At 47.7% G+C, this 14,336-nt stretch overlaps 1 protein-coding gene across 1 annotated transcript; it reads right to left on the minus strand.

The window, feature by feature from the left end:
- Positions 1 to 9,202: 9,202 nt before the first annotated feature.
- Positions 9,203 to 11,171, minus strand: LOC105040721 (GATA transcription factor 9). The gene is made up of 2 exons (XM_010917381.4): positions 10,693 to 11,171; positions 9,203 to 10,089 (listed from the first exon to the last, which is right to left on the minus strand). Exons 1-2 carry the CDS (start codon positions 11,023 to 11,025, stop codon positions 9,343 to 9,345), a joined length of 1,080 nt encoding a protein of 359 aa, XP_010915683.1. The 5' UTR covers positions 11,026 to 11,171; the 3' UTR covers positions 9,203 to 9,342.
- Between the last annotated feature and the right edge of the window lie 3,165 nt (positions 11,172 to 14,336).

Genomic DNA, 14,336 nt, shown 5'->3' on the forward strand with positions numbered 1-14,336 from the left:
CTTCTTTCACTTTATCCTTCGTCTGTTTCTTCCATGTGTGTTGCTGAATATCTTCGTGAGTCGCTAACTTATGTAAGTCGCTAACCCCCATAGGTCGGTTAGGACGTTCGGCAACTCGTGCCGCCACGAAGGTAGAGTAGGTCCCGACTTTGGGTCGGCCTCTGGTAGTCAAGGTCGTCAGTCGGGCGCGTCCGTTGAGTCGGGAGCCGACCGACCGTGATAAAGGTTCGGTAGTCGGGTCCCTTCTGACGCATTTAGTAAAATGTTGTCCGACGCACTCGGTTGAGGGAGCACCGATAAGTCGGACCCCGACACCCTTGCGTCGGGTAAACTTACTGCGTCTCGCGATATACGATGGTAAGTCGAATATCTCCTGGTCGATCGTAGCCCGGTCGGTGAATCATGAATGCGACTGAGGTCGTATTGTGCGATAGACGGTGGTAAGCCGAATATCCCTCGACCGGCCGTAGCTCGGTCGGGAGTCGCGAGTCGGTCGCGTAGGCATTTCGCCTTTCTTTGGTCGGGGCTTGACCGGCATGTCAGCCGGTGGTATGGCCCGAAAGTTCGACCGTAGAAGGAGTGTCAACTCCCGTTAGTACAGATGCACCGGTCCTTGTAAGGGTCCGCTGTATCGTCGATCGTCGAAGGAGTGTCGACTCCCATCCTCATGGATGCATCGGTCCTTGTGAGAGTCCGATGCGTTACCGATGATAAGGTCGTCGGTTTCAGACGGATACCAATTCCAAGTCGGCATGTCGGGGATTGGGCTTGGTGAGCTCCATTCGTTAGTCGAAGAGTTAAAACTCCGAGATTTCAAACCGGGTTTGTATTTCGACTGAACAATTACAAAGTTCATCGGTAATACAACTTCAAGTTGTTGGCGTTCCAAGTTCGGGGAATGGGTTTCCCTTCAAGGGTCTCCAGTCGGTAGGCCCTCGGACCATAAGTGTCTGCTACCTTGTAGGGCCCTTCCCAGTTTGGAGCCAACTTCCCTTGGTCCAGAGGCTTCGAGACCTCTGCTTTTCTCAGGACTAAGTCACCAGGCCTGAAAAGCTTTGGTCTGACCTTGGCATTGTAATACCGAGCGACCTTCTGTCCGTATGAAGCCATGCGAATTTGAGCCTCATCTCGTAGTTCGGGGAGGAGGTCTAGGTCGGCCCTCCGACTCTCGGAGTTGTCCGGCTCTTGATACCGCTCGACTCTTGAAGACGGCAGCCCAATCTCAAGCGGGATCATTGCTTCCGTCCCGTAGGCCAAGCTGAAAGGCGACTCCCCAGTCAGAATGCGGGGGGTCGTTCGGTAAGCCCACAGAACGGAGCCTAGCTCGTCGACCCAGAGGCCTTTGGCTTCGTTTAATCGGATCTTGAGTCCGTGGAGCAAGGTCTGATTGGTCACCTCGACTTCGTCGTTGGACTGGGGGTGCCCGACTGAAGTCAGTCGGTGTGTGATGTGGAACCTGGCGCAGAAGTCCTTGAAGTCTTGGTTGTCGAATTGCCGTCCATTGTCGGTGATGATCGTATGCGACAACCCGAACCTGAAGATGATGGACTTTTGGATGAAGTCCTCCATCTTCCGCTCGGTGATCTGCGCCAGGAGCTCGGCCTCCACCCATTTGGTGAAGTAGTCGATGGCGACAACTATGAACCTTCTTTGACCCGACGCTGGGGGAAAAGGGCCGAGAATATCGACCCCCCACTGAGCGAAGGGCCATGGAGCAACAATGGGAGCAATTTGACTGGCCGGTTAGTGTTGAATGTTGGCATACTTTTGACAAGGTTCGTACCTTCGGACCAATTCGACCGCATCCTTCCTCATGGTAGGCCAGTAGTAGCCCTGCCGTAGGAATTTGTAGGCCAGGGACTTGCCCCCAAGTGATTCCCGCAAATTTTTCGTGAACCTCTCGGAGAGCGTAGTCGGCGTCGGTCGATCTTGGGAAGTGGGAAGCTGTCTTTCGGGCAGGCTCGGTTGAGGTCGGTATAGTCGATGCAGAGCCTCCACTTCCCGTTGGCTTTTTTGACCATGACAACATTGGCGAGCCAATCGGGATACGTGGATTCTCGGATGAAGCCCGCTTCGAGTAGCTTGTCCACTTCTTCGTCGATGGCCCTCTGCCTCTCTGGAGCGAAAGACCTTTTCTTCTGCCTCACCGGCCTCATCGTCGGGTCGATGTTGAGTCGGTGGGTTATTGTTTCTGGGGGGATGCCCGACATATCTGCGGCCGACCAAGCAAATATGTTGGCATTGGCCTTCAGCAGCTCCGTCAGTCGTCGTCGTTCGGGGTCGGGCAGTTGAGACCCGCCCAAACTCTCCGATCCGGATTTTCCGCTATCGGGATCGCCACGAGCTGCTCGGCCGGCGAACCTCGCTCTTCCTCCTCCCGTTGGTCCAGCTTGTCGATTGTCAGGGAGCCCCTCGACTCGTCATTTTGAGCGGAGATCTGGAAGCATCGTCGTGCGAGCTGTTGATCCCCGCGCATCTCCCCGACCCCATTTTTGATCGAGAACCGAACGAGGAGATGGTACGTCGAGACGATCGCTTTGAGGGCGTTCAGTCCGGGTCGTCCAAGGATGGTGTTGTAGGCCGAAGGAACTTGGACGACCGCGAAAGTTAAGTGGACCGTGCTTTGCCGTGGTTTGGTGCCGGCCGTCACGGGCAGGGTAATTTCTCCCTCTGTCATGATAGCTTCTCCGGCAAAGCCGATCAAGGGCATGGAGACCCTCTTAAGTCGGTCGGTTGACAGTCGCATCCGGGAGAAGGTCGAGTAAAACAAAACATTTGTCGAACTTCCATTATCAACAAAAAATTTTTTACATCATAATTCGCTATTGTTGCCGAAACAACGACAGCATCGTCGTGGGGAGTTTGGATGCCCCGAACGTCTTCCTCCGTAAAAGTGATTACGTCGTCCGGGCGCGGCTTTTTCGTCGGCTCCCCCCCCGCGGATGTCCCCGGGCCCAGCCGCTTGGAGATCATGTTGATGACTCCGGCCGTCGGCTGATTAGTCGCCGCTTCTTCAGTCGGCTTGGATCGTCGATCGGCAACTGGTTGAGTCGGCGGGCCCTTCCAAAATTTACCGAGATACCCCCGGCGAATGAGGGCTTCAATCTCATCCTTGAGCTGGATGCACTGCTCGGTGTTGTGGCCGTGGCCTCAATAAAATCGACAGTACTTCCGACGGTCGAGGCCCTTTGCCTTCAGAGGCGGAGGCCGTCGCAGGTATTCCTCCCCCTCGATCTTCATTAGAATCTGCGCACAAGGAGCGGAGAGAGGAGTGTAGGAGTCATACCTGGGGCGTGCCGGCCTTGGAGTCTGTTGTCGGGGTGATTTTTGGATTCGTCGGGGTGGCGAGACCCGACTATCGGTCGGGGGCCTGCTGGGTTCGGCAGGTTCCCGACCCTTCCTCCGCTTCTCCTTCGGGCCTCTTGGCTCGGCCAAGCGTCGGTCGGAAGCTCCTTCGTCCGCGTGCATGTACTTGTATGCGCGCTCCAGTAGCTCGGCGTACGTCCGGGGGAGGGTCTTGTCCAGAGAATAGGTGAATCAGGAGCCTTCAGCCCCCGTTTCATGGCTGAGATAGCCATGTCTTCGTTGAGGTCTCGGACCTCAAGCGTGGCCATGTTGAATCGCGCCACGAAGTGTCGGAGCGTCTCATTTTCCCCCTGTTTGAGGGAGAAAAGGCTGTCCGACGTTCGCGGTGGCTTCGGCTGGTGCTGAAGTGGGTCACGAACGAGTGCTCGAGCTGTCCGAAGGAGTGGATACTTCCCGATCGGAGACCGGAGTACCAGGCCCTGGCAGCCTTGCGGAGTGTGGTGGGGAAGCCGATGCAAAAAAGAGCATCGGTTGCCCCTGGATCATCATGAGAGCTTTGTAGCTCTCAAGGTGGTCGATCGGGTCGGTGGAGCCGTCGTATGGCTCCACGTGCGGCATCTTGAACCGACTGGAATCGGTTCGTCGAGAACTAGTCGGGAGAGAGGTTGGGCGGTCTGGAAGTCGATGTCGTTCGAAGACTTCTGGCCGTCCACCTGCAACTGCACGAGCCGACGGTCGATCTCCTCGAATCAGCGCTCGTAGTCGTCCGCCCGTCGGTGCTGGGAGACCCCAGGAGTGGAGTCTCCAGAAGATTCCGAAGGGGAGGCGGACGGCGTTCGCAGCCGCTTCTCCTTCCTCGCCCGTTCCAGCAGAGATGGAGAGGGCTGGTGGGACCGTCGGTCATCGCGCCATGGCCGTCCCTCCTCTCCGTGGGATCGCTGTTGAGGGCGCTCGCGCGGAGGCGACGGGACCAGCGCGGTCGGCGGCGGCTGCTCCTGGAAGGCATCGGATGGGCCGCCGGCTGTTGCTGGAGGCTCTTGACTGCGTCCGTCAGTACGGTCATCTGCCGTACGATGGCCGCGATCTGCGCCTCCGTGGTCACTGCGGGGCGTGGAGAGCTAGGCTCCGCCGCCGACGGTGGCGGGGAGGCCTCTTCCCGGCGGGAAGAGCACCTCGCCGACCCGGTGATCCTCGATTGTTGGGCTCTTGTCTTCATCATCGTCCCCCCTATCTGGCGCGCCAATCTGTTGCGGCCAATCGCCTCGTCGTCCGATCGTCGGGGAACGGGCACCTGCAAAAATGAGAAGTCCACACTGACCGGAGGCGGCTCCGGCGGGGACCCTCCGACGGTCAAGTCAGAGAGGTGACTGGGCAACAGTGAAATGAAGACAGAGAGCTCAATCGAGGGAGAGAGGGAGAGAGGTGTGAGCCTATGTTTTTGGAGTCGAGAAGTGGGGGGAGCGGATCCCTTGCACTGTTGCCTTCCCCGATATATATAGTGGAGCAGGTATGGCGCCGTCATTAATGGCGCAGACAAGTGAGGAATTGTCAACTCACTGTAGATTGTCAGAGTCGCCGTGAAAGTGTCATGTCGCCATGGGGCTGTCAAATCACCAGGGTTGACAATGCCCTCAGCGGGACAATGCCCCTAGATGGCCGTGCCGCATGTTGCTGTCAGAACTGACAAGGTCTGGCGGCTGTACGGCGATTGGAGGAGTCGACCGATCCTAGGTCGGTGGCCAGCTGAGAGGGGTCGGGCCCCTCCGTTGGTCGGCGAGGCTTTGCGTAAGTCGGCCATCAGGCCTCCGGGTTCAGTCGGTCGGGAAAGGTACGCCCGACATATCCTCAGTCGGTGATGGGCCGTTAATTGGCCGGTGATGCGTCCGTCAGACGGTCGCTTCCGGCTGTCGGTCGGTCGGTCGGTGTCGTCCGTCGATCGGTCGGTCGGTGTCGTCCGTCGATCGGTCGGTCGGTCGGTCCCTTCGACCGTAAGTCGGTCGGTTGGTCCCTTCGGCCATCGGTCGGTCGGTCCCTCCGGCCATCGATCGGTCGGTCGGTGGGTATTCCCCAACAGTTCATTTAGCCATCATTTTCTAATATATATTTAATGTCTATGATTTCACTTTTTCATTTAAAATTTCGAATGATAAAAATATTCTTCTTTTTTGAAAAAAATTATGATATCCTATGATCATATTATGATATTCTATAGTCAAATTATGACTTCCCCCGGAATGTCATAATATAAGAGGGATATTTTTATGCAATCACTTTCCAACGTACATTTAATGCCTGTAGTCTCGCTTTTTTGTTTAAAATTTTGAATGATGAAAATGCCTCTCTATATTTGAAAAAATTATGATATCCTATAATGAAATTATGAATTCCTGCACATGATATCATAATTCTTTCATAGAATGTCATAATAAGGGAGATGTATTTTTATCACTTAAAAATTTTATAATTTTTCAATGACGGAAATATCTTTTCTACTTTATGATTTCTGAAAGAAAAATTACAACATCCTGTGTAGAAAGTCATAATTTGGCTATAGAACATCATAATATTGATATAGAATATTATAATTTTTTTCGAAGAAGATGAACATTTTCGTCATTCAAAATTTCAAATGAAAAAATGAAACTATGAACATTAAATATCTATACTGCAGATATTAAATATGTATTGAAAAGTAGTGATTAGATGGTTCAATGAAATGAAATGAGGTGGCATAATTTTTTTATATCAAGGGTGGTATACAAAAAAAATTCTCTCAAAAAAAATTACATAATCACAAATGGGATAATTGATAAATTTTAATTCATCATTAGAGAAAATATCCGACGAGAACCGTTTTGCTGCATGCCCTTCTTAACATAGTTAATTTCATATAGTACATGCCCTCGCTTATAAATACTAATCGCAACTGTCTATGCTTTGTTTTGCGAAGTAAAGTTGCACGTGAACATTAATGGTAGCTAGTTGGTGCGCTCGGACCAAAAGTCTTAATTTTGGTTGACCAAAATGAAGCTCTTTTGATTTAAATATTTATAAAATATTTAAATCATAATCAAGTGTATTTTTCTCAAGAGAGCATCAAATATTGCATGTTGGAGCAAGTGAAACTTTAATAGTAACGAGTAAATATTCATTACAACAATGATACCACATCAAATTTATAACAAACTAATGAGAATGCTTGTATTTCATCGATTGATGTGTATTTCATTGATTTCAATGATAATATCCCACACTGCTCCAATGATTTTTGATTAGTTTGTTACAAATTTGACGTGACATTATCATTGCAACGAATATTTATTCAATAGTAACACGATTAGATTCATCCAGCCTACGATTCATATGGTAATTGACACCTGCAAGAGATTCTTCCAAAGCATCTCAATTGGTTGGAATTCCTAATTGAGTTGAAAGTTTAGATGGGTAGAACAGAACCGGCCAACTTGAGAAGTCGGGATATCTCAACTCGATCACTAGCAACCAGCCTAAGCCAAGTATAAGCTCCTTATGGTGACCACGGCCCAACCCTTCCATCTAAATATACATGACATTAAAATAATGCCAGCATGTGTTAGGCTACATCCTCAAAGTTAAAATACCATATCAACAGTTTATTACAACACAATTTGAATTTGTTAGGATGCGGTCTTAGAAAATTTGAGATCTTAGCTACAAATAAATCTAAAGACCGTCCACAAAACGATAGCGCAAGATGATCATAATTCAACAAGACTATCAAGCTACGTATAATAATTGTCCCTCAATCTTAGAGAAGGCCACCTGAACTACATCTTATATGTTGAAGCCGAAAAGATTATGCGGAAATCTATCACCAGCCGCAAGGTTTGCCACGAACAAGATCTGCTTGCAAAGAACGAAAGGAACAAAACGAGTCATTAAAATCTCAACCAATAAATTTGATATCCCATGTATCGTATGTCATATGTGCCGCCCCGCACATGAATGGCCTCAAGCCTCAAGCCAGGAGCGGTAAAACTGAAGCAAACGAGAAACCTGGCCGGTGACGCCCATGCACGTGCACCCTCGGTGCATGCACGTGCTCGTCCCCACAGACGTGACTGGTGAGCCGCACTAATATCATCCAAATGACCCACCCCCCCCCCCCCCCCAATAAAACAGTAAAAGGTTATCACGTTACACTGAGGGATAAATGGATATGGAACTCCATGTGACCACCGTTAGGTATGTTTCCCTCTGCTACCCCACCCATATAATATTCCTCTAACAATATTTAAAGCTGCATAGCTGATGTAAGTTTTTATAAAATAAAGTGGAGGACGAGGGGATATTGGAAAATTTCTTTGACTTATATCCATATAATTTATGAGGAGGACCTATGGATGGGCATGGGGTGTCTGGGATCACGAGGACACTCGTATCATGGATTTTTTTGAAGGGTTCACCCACCCTGGGCACTCCCCCCATGTGACCCTCTCATTGGGTGCCCATCCCGGTAAGTTTGGCCGCAGGGTTAATTAATAAAATATTGGAGAGAGCCCGTTGTGTTGAGCGAGGGGAGGTTTACAACGTACGGGAAGACGGTGGGTAACCGGGAAATGAGTTAATGAGCTTCATTTACGTAGCATTGTACCTCGTCACCTCATTCTTTTACCGTCTGATGGATGCGATAGCAGATGGACCCACATGCATGGGTGATCTCATTTTTAACCTTGGCTATCCCGAAATAACCTCTTTTCCTCTTTCTTTCCAAATTTTTGTTCGCTTTTCTCCGGGTGAAGCAGGGTTACACAAGAGTGGCGCCATGAGCAAGCCTTTGAGATTTGCTAAATTAGGGTGTTCAGTGCCTATATGGATGAGCTTTGGTATAGCTGTTCAAAATCGATTGTGAGCTACAAAAATGAGTCACTTATAAAATGTGATTAAGCTTTTTATAAGTTCATCTTTGCAAATCATCTAATGTTTCATCTTGGGTACCCAGGAATGAATCTATTTTTTTTTTTTTAAAAAAAAAACTTTATAAAAGGGTGAAATGACAATCAAGCAAGTCGTTCAAGGATCTCAAAACTTTATCAATATCATAACTGCAATTGTGACTTCAACCAAATGTGAAAGAATACTCAAGTTTTTTTTTTTTTCCCTCCATAGACCATAGATGGGTCTTTTGCTTTTTGTTTTTTATAATTACATAGTGAAAAAACAACACCAAATTGCGGTTAGTCATGACTATAGAGAGGCTCGGCTCATGAGCCATGTAAAAGAGTCAAATCTTAAATTGGGCACACCCCTCTATATATTTAAGTTGGCTAATGTTCATTTTCAGATTGAACTTCTAGTTCTGCTTCAGCTGAACTTATTTCCAAAAAAGATGAGCTTCACAAACCTGCAAATGAGTTGAACCTTGAATTGTCCTCGAATGACTTGGTTCTTTGCGGCAACAAATTATGACAAACTTACAAGACCGTAAAACTTAAAATACAGAATAAACTGGTTCGATTGTGTAATATAGCAACGGCGAACTTGCTTTGGAGTGACCCTGAGGCAGGTGGTCCACCAATCGGGTGGTGGTGATCAATAACGATCAGCAAGCACCGGCACCACAACCTTTTCAAAAGTTGGCACACAAGTTTTATAGATAGATTAAAACGATCACGTGCATCGGGTGGCCAGCACCTACTGCTTGGTCGTACACATGATTTTTGCGCACCCCACCTTCCAAAAATATCCAACACCCAAAATTATAAATAAAGAAAAGGAAGCATGGGAAATATGTGAGCACATCCTTCACAATTTTAGATTTTTTTGATTTTTTTTTTTCTAAAAAGATAAGTCTGGAGTACATACTAGAATTCTCCCTAGATTACCAAGGTTAGGAAGGGAGGAGAAAAAAAAAGAACGAAAATTCAAGCACAAGATAACTGCTTCAGAACCCAAAAATGGGAGCCTAGAATTTTCTACGAAAATTCATCCAAATTAGCGCTACTAAAATTCTCCCTACATGAGAATTTTTTGAGATTTTGCGAGCTCTCATCACCATTAGATGAGTTGCCGGAAATCGGGTCCGAGGTGGTGGTGGATCAAGAAGTCATCGCCGGCGCCGCCCGTGTTTCCGTCGTAGACGGCGGCGGCGCCGGCTTGGAGGAGCTGCTGCTGCTGGAGTTCCTTCTGGCGGCGGAGCTCGAGGACCTTCCGGTGGGAGTTGGAATGCTTGGAGAGCACGAAGGTGGGGCTCGCTGCTGGGCGGTACTCCGGCACGAGCCGGCCGGACTTGAAGCGGACCCCGCAAGCGTTGCACAGCGTCTTGGGGCCCATCGGCCCCGTCCGCCACTGCGGCGTCTTCTCGGTGGCGCAGTGGAGGCACTTCCGCCCGTCCGCCGCCGGCGCCACCGCGGGTCCTGCCGACGGTTCCTTCTTCTTCGCCGGCTTCGCCGCCGCCTTCTTCCCGGGGAAGTTTCCCGCCGGAACGATCAGCTCCGACTCCGCCGACGATGCCGTCGTCGTCGGAGACAACTCCGGGAGCCTCGACGACCAGCTAGAAGGGGCAGCGCGGGACCGCTTGCTTCGGGCCTTGCCGGGGACGGGTGCCTCGGCCCGGAAGAGGGCGGGCTGGGCAGCGCGGCCTGCGGCACCGCCGCCCGCGTTGGCGGAAATCTCCGCCCGGTTCTCCGACGAGGTGGAGGAGGACTTGACTCCAGAGATGAGTTGCAGCTTCTGGATGTCTTCGCTGGAGAAGGACTCCTCCACGAAATTGGAGAGCCATTCGAGCTCGGCTAATTCTTCGTACTGTGGACAAAAACGGTAAAAATAATTAGAATTCGGAAGCTTTCCCTTCTTCTAACTTTCCTTTTCTGGACAGTCCGAAACCGCCCGAATTCTATTTCCCAGAACAGTACTGCAGCCGGGCGTTTCCCTTTTTTTTCTTCCTCCGTTTTTTTTGTTTGAATTAAAACTGAATTGAATTAAGACGAGAAAGAGAAGAACTGCGCCAATTTTTTTAAATTTTCCCGGTAATTTAATACTCAGAGAACGGTTTCCTATAAATTAAGAAAAGAAGAAGAAGACAAAGAATTTAAAGTTTAAAATTGGCCAGTCGAGAGAAAAAGTGATCACCTAAACTTTTTTCAAAAAATCGAGGAAATAAAGAACAAGGAGGCAATCATAATTATAAGAACAAGGAGGAAATATGATTTTCAAAAAAAAAAAATCATATTTTTCTTAAAAACAATCTGTTCTCTTGCTTGGAAAATTACTATTAATTTGAATTAAAGAAAACAAAGGAGAAATAAACAGTGATTATGAAAACAGAAATGAGGAAAATTATCAGAAAAGCTTAATTGAGGGTTCCCGTCCTGCGGCGTGTGGGGGCGGAGGGGGAGGTGGAATTACCGGCTCGCAGAGATCGCCGGAGAGGCTGGCGTCCGCGAAGCTCCGGCAGACGAGGTCGCCGGCGAAATGCGGGTCGGAGCCGGAGAATGAGTTGCTGCAGCTGTCCACGGCGGTGACGGTGGAAGTGTCCGTCGAGTTCCCAGCAGCGGCATCGAAGCCCGCGTCATCCGCGCCGACCGCCAACCCAACCTCGTCCTCCTCCTCGTTCGAGAAGTCCAGAAGCTCCTCCACCATGAAATGCTCCCCCCCTCCGCTGCCGGCCTTCTTCTCCGGCGCGAATTGGGGGGTCCCCGCCCTGTAGTAACCTCCATGGATGTACTCCGGCGCCTCCATCAGAGCTCCACAAAGCCTAAATCGCGGTAAGGGTTTCCAATACTTTGATCAAAGAGGACGAAAAGAGCGAAGAGGGAGAGGTGGAGAGGAGTTTGGGTTTATTTGACGGTCAGAGGCAGACGGCTGAAATGAAGAAGGATTCGGAGGAGTAAATAAAGCGAAAGGTGGGGTGAAATAAAATTACATAGCGTCGAGAAAAGAAAAAGGCCATGCTTCACCTCCCGGAAGAACCCCTCATATACTGCGGCCCCTCATTCCCTAACGCCCCTCCAATTTGACTCCAATTTACATCCCTGCCCCTCAGTTCTCTCTGTATGCTCCTCACACCCAATCGTCTGATCAAATCAGACGGTTGATCATGAGCCAATGGATTTTTAAATGATGACCTGTCTTGTCTTAAACGATACGAATTTCCTCGTTTAGCGCTCTAATAAGTGCTCAGGAGCTAAGAAAGAAGATTTATATAACCAGGGTGTGATGAAGGAGGGGCAATCTCGGGAATGCAATTAAATTTCCGGTCAGTGTCCAGGGAGTGCATCGCCAAGGCATAACCGTAATTTGCCACGAACTGGTGTTTAATTAAGTAAAGATGAAGTTACTCCTCAATTAATCCACCTGTAATTGATTTAATTAACAGAAATAAGAGGAAAAAAATAATTCCAATTAGTTTTCAATTCAACTCCCCTTAGGAATCGATCTATCAGCGCTTGTCGCTGCGACTCGTGCATTAGCATCCAAGTTTACAGCCGGATTCCTCTACCCCCATTTTTTTTTCTTTTCTCCCTCTCCTCGGGAGTTGCGGTTTTTTTTTTTTAATTTTTAATCATTATTTATTTATTAATCACTTGGTCATCTACTCCGGCATCTATTACCAAAAAAAATTCGGCATCCCACGTTTAAGCACGACGGTTGCAGCTAAACCCGGCTTAATCCAATGACCCTGATCTGGCCACGTGTAATGCTGCAGGAGACTCTGTCGTGTTGAATTAATCAAGTAATTTAGCCGATTAACTAAACATTTTATTTTAACTTTGCACGCTGCGGGGGCTCTTGGTCCATGTAGGTCGGGGCCCGGGGAAAATGGTCGGCGGGAAGAGCGGGTTTACCGTCGGATTCTCGCCCGCTCTAGACGTGTCGCGCATCCGGGAGGCGGCTGTCAGGCGCGCTGGAGCGGGACCTCGTCAGATGGGCCCGGGTCCCACGTTTCTGATCCCTAGGTGTGTCGGCGTGGTAAAGTGGTACACAATATGACGTATCGATTTTTTTTATTCCTTTCCTCCGGATCCTATCAGTGTACTCGCGTACAACGTAACAATTCGTACGAATACTAGGAAGTGATCGTTGATCAAAGTTTTATGATTCAAATCAACGGTGGTGATGGTAAAAGGGGCGTGATGGGCCTTTCGTTACTTTTTTTTATTTTTGCTTGGGTTAAAAGGAAAGGCTGGGAAAGGAGAATGGCGTTGCTTGGCGTGGAGTTTCCTTTTTTTTCCCCCTGGTGGGGCTTTCTCTTTGTATGGCTTTTTAAATCTTTTATTATGATTGAGCCATGGCTGGGGGTGGGGAATTAATAACTGGGCGGTGGTCCCGCGTGGAGCACGTGACGGGGTGTCAGTGATCATGTGGGGCGCTCCCCTGGGTCCGCGTCAAAAGCCCACTAAGAGCGGTGGTCAATTACACGTGGCCCGATCCGATTGCGTCTCGCCCCTCTTCGTCGTTGCTTCTCCACACGTGCTCCATGCTCCGGCTCTCCTCTCGCGTCCAAGGTCACGCGGAGGACACGTGATATATACGATGAAGGAGCCGCATGGTCAAACCTATCTTCTGACACCAATAACAATAGCGGTTCAATCAGACCGTGCTAAATCAAGTAGTTCAAATTTAATTTGATTTAAAATATTTAAATTTAAAATTTAAATCAAAATTAATTAAATTTTAATATTTTAAATTTAAATTTAATTTGATAAAAAATAAAATAAAATTCAAAACCAGATCGATTCGATTTGAATATCAATTGAAATATTTTTGAGCTCAAAATCAAATCTTAATATATATATATATATATTAATTATAAATAAAAAAATTAAAAATATATAATAATTTTGTGAGCTTACAAATTTGAATAACTTATTATTTGAGCTCAATTTAAAAAATTATTAAAATTACTCGAACATAATAACAACCGACTTTAGATGAATTTGAATAGTTTGAAAGTAATACGATTCATTTGTACGCTTAAATATCATATCAGGGGTTATTATTCGAGAGACGGAGGATTTACCTGCTATAAATAACTCTTCTTCTCAAAACTGCCCTTGTTTTGAATGGATTTGTGGCAACTGGCAACTTGTCATGCGAGAGGCCATGAAAGGAGAGTATTGAGTGGCTTGCTTTCTACATTGCATGTGTCACTAGACGAGGGTCTCCCTATCAAGATCTTGTTCCCATTCTAACCGACGATTCTTCCTAATTTAATAACTTTGCTGGGTTGCAGAGCATATTGGCATGTGAGGCTGCCCCAGTGAGCTGATCCTTTTGATCACCGACATTCCGAGTGGTCGTTCCTGTATGAGACCACTCCAAGGAGCTGTTCCCTTTGATCCCATATGGGTGATTGTTTTTGATGCAGAGATGAGAAAGTGTCTTGGTTGTTCTAATTATCATGTTGTACAGCAGCTTCTATGATGTTGCCTCCAGCGATTGTTGTCCAAATTTTTTTGAATCCATCTGGTCTTGCTGAATTGTGGAACGCTGGATCACGTCAGTTCAGGACAGTTTGGCATCCAGAAGCGGCACCCTTTTTTCTTTTGGATTTGTTGACGAGGGAAAAATATTTTGAGTTTCAGTGCAGAGCGTGTCTGCTCGGTACTTGATCTAAAGGATATTTCTAATCATTAGGCCAAACCTGCCACATAGGTCCCAGTCTCTCTGGTTGAATCTCCTTTTTTTTTTTTTTTTTTTTTTGCCCCTTTTTCTTTTTCTTCACGCTAAAACAAATTAAGTGGGGTGCGTGATCTCTTGAATTAGGTTGCCTGCAAAATCAAGTATTTTAGATGAAAATTGGCATATAAAAGGTTTAAAACTTGGTCCAATTATAGAAGTCTCCGAAGTCTTGTAAGTACTACATTTGACATATAAGGGATTTGATAAGATCTCACACAGCCGAGCCTTTTCTGAAAGTTTCAACCGGATTCACACTTTGCCAATAAATATTTGGTTCATAATTAAAATCAAAATCTGAATCACAACCAGCATGAATTGAAATAAAAATTGAAATGATCATATTTTTCGATGCCTTTGATTGATGTTGA

The sequence above is a fragment of the Elaeis guineensis genome, chromosome 2 (assembly GCF_000442705.2).
Source record: "Elaeis guineensis isolate ETL-2024a chromosome 2, EG11, whole genome shotgun sequence".
In the NCBI taxonomy this organism is placed as follows: Eukaryota; Viridiplantae; Streptophyta; class Magnoliopsida; order Arecales; family Arecaceae; genus Elaeis; species Elaeis guineensis.